General features: G+C 30.9%; 1 protein-coding gene across 1 annotated transcript; it reads left to right on the top strand.

Moving 5' to 3' along the window:
• The first annotated feature begins 4700 nt into the window (after positions 1-4700).
• Positions 4701-6270, top strand: LOC112501888 (light-harvesting complex-like protein 3 isotype 2, chloroplastic). Its single transcript, XM_025105652.1, has 3 exons — positions 4701-5210; positions 5628-5765; positions 5851-6270. Exons 1-3 carry the CDS (start codon positions 4856-4858, stop codon positions 6087-6089), a joined length of 732 nt encoding a protein of 243 aa, XP_024961420.1. The 5' UTR covers positions 4701-4855; the 3' UTR covers positions 6090-6270.
• Positions 6271-7858: the final 1588 nt, after the last annotated feature.

The following is a 7858-nucleotide window of genomic DNA, read 5'->3' on the forward strand; positions in this document are numbered from 1 at the left end:
CCTCACCCACTTAAATGTGCTAACAAATACCAATTTCCGCCATATCAATATGAGACAAGTTATCACATAAACTGTTAAGTTACTTGATATATATATATATATATATATATATATATATATAATGTATCAAACAGGAAGCATCAACAAACGTAAAACATTGTTCACTTCCAATGTAACAAAGGTGCTTAACCATATGTTATGAAAAAAGATACAACATATACAATATACATAGCGTCCAATATTTAGAGGTTGTTTATCTCATATGCTTAATCGGGTAAATGTTTATCAAGACATATTATCTTAGAATGAATATGGTAAGAGCAAAGGACAAGGACCGATAGTCTTACCCAGTAAGTGAGAGTAATGACTCTTACTATGGTTAGCGCTTACTGGATAAATTATTGCATACGGTACCATTTTGATGGACTTAAATTTTACCCGGTAAATAAGTGATAGTGTTAGAATTTTACTGGATAGGCATTTAGTAAACACCCTTTAATGTTTAAAAAGTAATTGTTTAGTAGTAGTAGTAGTAGTAGTAGTATATTATTTTCTCGTAGCTGTCTCCTTGACTAGTTTGATATAAGACCAATATTTAAATGCGAGTAAGTTTGATAAATTGTCCATCTAGTAATATGATGATATCGATCTTGATTTAATAAAGGACTGCTCACAAAGCCGTTCTTGGTGAGTTACATAGTCCTTTGTCTTCGTTTATTTTCAAAACTAAATGATTTATAAACCAAAATCATTCAATGACACAAGATCTAAAGATAATACTAAATCATTATTCAATTATGGCTTAGAAAGCAAATTCATCTGCATCTCATTTCATACACATATAGAGGTATAGCCATCAGCCAACACATGATCTTATTATACTCATTATTATGTAGTCTAAATTTTCAGATCACATGTTTTTGGAGGTTTTGCACTTAAGCAACCCATTACACATTGAAATTGATCGTTGTAGCAGTTTATAAGATCGTTACAACAACAATACTCTGTTTTGGGACCAACAGTATATGCCTTGCAAAACATGAAATCACGTTTGCTTGACAAATTTGAAACACCAATTTCACGTCCGTGATTACCTCCAATTCTTGTGCCTACATACAAGATAACAAATAAGAATATGACCATGACAATTATGAAATCCATATGTTCATTTGTTGTGAGAATAAGAACGGGATTCATGCATGTTTAACACACGGAGCATGATCAATTAATTAAAAGTTGAACTTACACTCGTAGAAAGCGAGAAATGAGACAAAGATCAGACTTAAAATAATGAGATGATTGTGAAATAACTTCAGCATCGTCATGGCGTGTCTGGATGAAGTGGATTATACAAAGGTTGTCCAACTACAAACGAGATATAAAAGGCTTATATAGATTTTAAAAAAGCTTTAATCGCTTGTACAAATTTTTTAGATAATTTTCTAAGTAAGAAAATACAATTAGAATTAAAAATACATAAAAAGTTAAATTTTAGAAATCCGATAATACGTTTAACAAATTGTTTCTTTTAAAAGTTAAAAGAAAGTCGTAGGGTTCCTGATTTGGAGAATAGGCAAGCAACATCAATGACTTGCGTTAGTGAAATTCCAATTCCAATTCAATAATTTTCATTTTTCATAAGGGGAAAAATAAAGGAATATATAGTAATTTATATAAGAGTTAAATCATGCAAGGACCAAAAATAAGGTTGAGAAGTGAGGACTAATCTAAGCCATAGTTTAGTTTTAATTGGAATCTATTTTTATTAGAATAAAGACGTAATTATCATTTTGGTAATAGAGATTCGGTATATGAAACACATATTGTGATTTCACCTTATGAAATAAAAAAAAAACAACTTTTATATATATGATTATTTCCAATCATGAAAGCCAAACATAATGTTTATATATATATATATATATATATATATAGGGGTGTGTGTGTCATTTTTTGCTAACCTTGTTTTTTTGTGTTAACTATACAAACCAAAATGGTCCAATAGGAATCCATATTGGTTTATGGTTAATAGGTTATTAAATGTTTAATAAATGGAGGCAAATTAGTAAGAATATGCTGACATAATATGAGAGTTACATTATTCCTAAAATTTGGCTATTTTCAAATATTTAATTCCTCCAGACATAATGAACGTCTTATTATGTCTTCTATCATGTTCATCTTTAACATGTTTGGAATGACTAGTCATTAGGTGTGAACATAAGTGTTCATGAACATGGAAATTGTGAACTAACATGAGAGACGTTAAAAATGTTCATGAATATGTTCACTTATTGAGATTCGTAATTGTTAACAATGTTCATGGATATGTTCACTGTTTTCACCACCCATCTACAATGTAACGGAAGAGTAATTGTAGGGGAAGAAGACGATGGTAAGTTTCTTTTATGTATTTTGTACGGAATTTACCTTTTTTTATGATGATTTATCTTCCTTACTAATCGCTTCAGTTACTTCTAATACTAAAATTAACAAAATCAATTTAAACCATTGATCTAACAATTGGATAGTTAAAGTTTGAAATAAAGAGTTCGGATTGCAATGGGAATTCAAACATTGTTCCACCGCATATTTCCCTGATTTTTTATATCTATTTTGATCGCCAGATCCGATCAATTTCTCTTCAAATTAAAACCCTAACTTAATCATAATCAACCAATCATGTCTTCAACATTCTTCAGATCAGGGTCTAGTTCCTTCATTGGTTCACCTACACTTAAGGCGACGTCACCGAAATCCCCTCCTATGTCCACTTTAGACAGCGAGATTTCCTCTTACCACCATGAATCAATGCATCCATCCAACGTCGAAAACTCCAAATCCCTTCCTTCATTCTCATCCCAATTCCTAATGGTTTCATTTATAAATTTGTTCTCTCAATTTGAATCGAAGGTCTAGGGTTTAGTCTTAACCCCTATATGCATTTCTCAATAACATATGGATCTATTTGATCTGTCGTTTCGATTGAATCCACCAACGTTGGTTGTACATGGCCGTTTTAATATCTTAATTTATAAACTTGCCTTCAAACTTCCAATATTTTAATTAATATATAAAAAAGGTCATTATTTTCGATGTCAATTTGATTAAAACTCTTAAATGATTAAGTAATTTCTACGGTCTTTAACATTTTTACACTTCTCATTTAATCTGATATCTTATATGTATATTTTATAAAATGTTTTTTGAAAACACAAAAATCTAAAAATTAATCATGTGCACTGAAATAAATAAAGGAAAAAGTCTAAAAAACCCAATGGACCTTAGTGTTTGGAATGATTAAGTCATTGAACAATTTTTTTGAACAAGTAAGTCCTTGAACATTCCAAAACATGTTAAATAACTCATTGGACAATTTTTTGGAACAAATAAGTCCTTAAACATTCCAAAACATGTTAAATAACTCGTTGGACAATTTATTGGAACAAATAAGTCATTGGACAATTTAACATGCTAAATAACTCAATGGATAATTTTTTGGAACAAATAAGTCATTGTCCAATGAGTTATTTAGCATGTTTTGGAATGTCCAATGACTTATTTATTCCAAAAAGTTGTCAAATGACTTAATCATTCCAAACACTAAAGTCCATTAGATTTTTTCTAGACTTTTCCCATAAATAAAGTACAAAATCTTATGGTGTTGATTTTAATTCAAAAATAAACCAACTAGTGTTTAAAATATGTGTGATTTGTCCCATTAATTTATAACATCTCTATTTTTAATTACAATAAAAATATGACGTATGACTCATTCTGATTCGTTAAGAATAACATACATATATTGATTAATTTGCATATATGTAGATTTTATTTGGCTCGTTTTCAAAAAAGTATAATATTTTATTCTAACATAATTTAAAAAAATTTACTTTCAAAAAACACAGGACAAATTTCGAAAAAGTAACTTGTAAATCGTAACAGATGCTATGTGTTGATTAACAATAGATAAATGTCAGATATTTTATCACTAAAGTTCGTTTAAATCATTTTATATGAATATTATGCATTAATTAAATTATAAATATCAAATCAAATAATAATATATTTGGAAAAGTTATATAATTTATGTCCAAACTCCGAATGAAACCGTAAAAAGGTTAAAAGGACATCTAACTACCATCAAAGCTCGGTTTAATGACAATTTTATTAATTCATTTGTGTGAAAATAAACCAAATTACCTTAAATTTTATTACAAATGGGTCAATTTAAAAACTTGGGACTTGTATAAAATAACGACAATTATTAAACAAGTTATAAGAAAAAAAAAGAAAGGAATAATTGTCGTTTTATAAAGGAAAAAAGAAAGGAATATAGGAATGTTTGAGCTATCGAAAAAAATGTAAGAAGAGAAAGTTCATATATGAATCCACTAAAAGAATCTATTTGAATATAAATATACGAACTCATAGAGGGATCTAGAATTTTTTTCTAAGTTGTGGCGTGATTTAACCATAAAAAACAAATATAAGAATATTTATCGTAAAATCGTCATTTGGCTACATTCTTATAATGAAGTGACATTATATTTTATATATTACACTTATCTTCTCACAATATTTGATTTTTTGGTGGACAGTAGAATAAAAAGTTACCAAGTAGATATTAATTGTGGTGTGACCAAATCAGGTAAAGTAGTTGAAACTCACCACTTGTTCTTGTTGCTACCATTGATTTACTCCTTACCAAATAGTAGTCAATAAAGCTCTTCACAGCACTCCAACCAAATTCTCAGCCTTAGCTTATCTCTTCAATTCAATCACACACACCATGATGCTCCTCTGAACCTTTCTTTCTTTCTTTCTGAAACTGTAACTATAACTATAAGCAGCTATGTCTTCATCAATGGCTTTGTTCTCTTCTACAACTCCACATCTTTCTTCTTTCTCTTCTTCCTCAGCCAAAACCCACCTCCCAAATAACCCATTTCTCTCTTTTAAGCCTCAAAGACACTTGCTTTCTGGGTCTTTTAGAGCTACTGAAAATGGGTCTGGAGCTGGCATTCTTGTAGAGGAGAACAAAGCTCCTGAACCCAAAGAAGCTTCTACTGGAAACGGAGCTCCGGTGGCCGATGACGTGGCTGATTCGCTTCTTAAGTTTGAAGATCCCAAATGGGTTTCTGGGACTTGGGATTTGAAGCAGTTTCAGAAAGATGGAACTACTGATTGGGATGCTGTCATTGATGCTGGTGAGATTCTTGTTTCATAAGAATATCTGATTTCATACTTAACTAGGGTTTATTTTACTCCATGAAATTGAACCAAAATCACTTCATTATATGAACAAAACCTTGAACTCCGTCATCGTAAAACACTTCAAACTTCAAAAACCAGCTTCAATTTCAATTTCAATTTCAATTTCAAGCCATGGAAATAGGATTGATTGAGCATGGTCTTTCTTGATTGCTCTTTTAAACTCCTTAAAGATAATCTTGATTCCAAATTCCTTTAAAACCATTATGGATGTTATTGGTAGCTCACGGGTCACAAATCCCGTTTTCTATGAGACACAGTTCTTACAAACTCCCCACTTAAACTCCTGATGGTGAGTTGTTACATAACTGTTTTAAATGCCTTGAATTGACCTTCTCGCTACTGGTTTCTAGAGGTTAAAAGGAGGAAATGGCTTCAAGACACTCCAGAATCATCCAACAATGACTTCCCTGTAGTTTTCGACACCTCGATTATTCCTTGGTGGGCATGGATGAAACGATTCCATCTTCCCGAAGCCGAATTACTCAATGGTTAGAACCGTCATTCTCTCTTTAAGTTCTTTAATTCCTACCAAAAAAGCAAGAAACAAAGTGCAAATTAACCAGTTTTTCGCAGGTCGAGCTGCAATGGTGGGGTTCTTTATGGCTTACTTTGTGGATAGCTTGACTGGTGTGGGTCTAGTTGATCAAATGGGAAATTTCTTCTGCAAAACACTTTTATTTGTAGCAGTAGCTGGTGTTCTTCTGATTCGAAAGAACGAAGACTATGATAACTTAAAAAAGTTGCTTGATGAGACTACATTTTACGACAAACAATGGCAAGCAACTTGGCAAGATGAGAAGAAGAAAGAGTGATTAAGAATGGTAAGCATTGAATCTTTTTATGTTTGTTGTAGATCATGGTAGCTAGCACAATTGGTGTAGCTTATGGTTTGATGCTTCAATGGTGTTTCTTGAATGTTATAATGTGTTTTGGATTGGTATAAGATGTAATATGAGCTATTTCATGGTTGAATTAAAGGTCTGTTTGTTAGCAGTTCGATAAGCTTAATGAGACTTAACTTATTCGGTAAGCTATACGTGATTGTTTGGTAGGGGCTTGATGATATAGAAAATGGTTTTTTAATGTAGAAAATCAAGTTTTTTTTTTCTTCCAAATCCGTCTCTCCCAATTAAAAGCCACACGCTCCTTCGATATATGGAACACCCTCTCAAACAAAAATCTTCCCAATATATAAAGATAAATCAATCCACACAAAGATCTTTATTCATAGTGAATAAAAGACTTAATAGAAACCAACCAAACATCCTCTAAGTTGTTTTTAGGTTATTGATTAACCTAGTTTTCTGTCCAATGGTTCGACTACTTGAACCCATCTAGTGGCTAGCTATAGTGGTTCTGAAAATCGATGTAGGGATTAAATTTACAAATTTTCTGTAGGGACGCAAAGACTATATACAACTTAAGGGGGAGGACAACGCTTGCTAACCCCTTCTTATCTCAGTCACTGGGGTTGCTACCACCTTAGGCATGTGGGCACGAGCCCAGTTGGATATTTAACCGGTTAAAACCACTTGTAAGAAATTGTCGAGACTCGGTACACATCATGACACTGATAATATGTAAAACCCCATCAGATTATTATTAAAAATATCATTAAGAGAAGCGGGTTCCAACACATATTGAAAAAAAAGTTTAAGTTAGCTGATGGAAGACTTCAACACTGCAATATGTAACAAGGGGTAGACTGGTATAGATGTTCTAGAGTGTCGAGTCCCTTTTAGAGGTAGACTTTGGATCTGAAATATATGAGGATCTACGGAACCTTATCAGATAAATTTTCAAAATAATCTTTAAAAAAACAAAAAGATTCCAATGAAAAAAAATAATGTTAAAAGTGGTTGTATTACCATAAAAAGAAAGAAATGTTGATGTGATGAAAAAGTTTAGTGTGTCTACTTAGACCAAGAAATGAGTGAGTGAGTTGGAAAATTTATGAGAAACAAAATTAATGGTTGTGGTTGTTGTACTTATTTACTTCATTCAATACCCCTCTACATCCCAACAAATTTGGTATTTTGATGTACATTGATTATTGTAATATTATATATATATATATATATATATATATATATATATATAATAGAATAGAATTAAGGTGTTAAGAAATATATGAACCTTTGATCATTTTTAATCTCAAATTCACTCATGAATTGCACTTGAAATGAGGATTGATCTGGTGCATCTCATCTTAATGTGCATCCAACATTGACGATCACTTTTTACGTTTCTCATATTAATTTTTTTTTCTCATTGGAACTCAATCTTATGACACACACATATATAGTATATTATAAAACATTTGATAAGAACTCCTAAAAATCATTTTTATGTACGAAATACTGTTTATTGATGCATATTATTTTAAATTCAAGATCACAAGTAATTGTGCGTAAGTACAACTTATTAAAGTTTCATGTTTGAATTTGTGTAACTAACCGCATATAAGTATAATTAAATACATGATAAACATATCATTTTAAATATAAAAAATCTAAAATATAATTAAGATAATCATTGACTTCTAATATAATACTTAATTAAAATCTTTATAAAAGATTAT

The sequence above is a fragment of the Cynara cardunculus genome, unplaced genomic scaffold (assembly GCF_001531365.2).
Source record: "Cynara cardunculus var. scolymus isolate 2C unplaced genomic scaffold, CcrdV1 Un_Scaffold_667, whole genome shotgun sequence".
Taxonomy (NCBI): domain Eukaryota; kingdom Viridiplantae; phylum Streptophyta; class Magnoliopsida; order Asterales; family Asteraceae; genus Cynara; species Cynara cardunculus.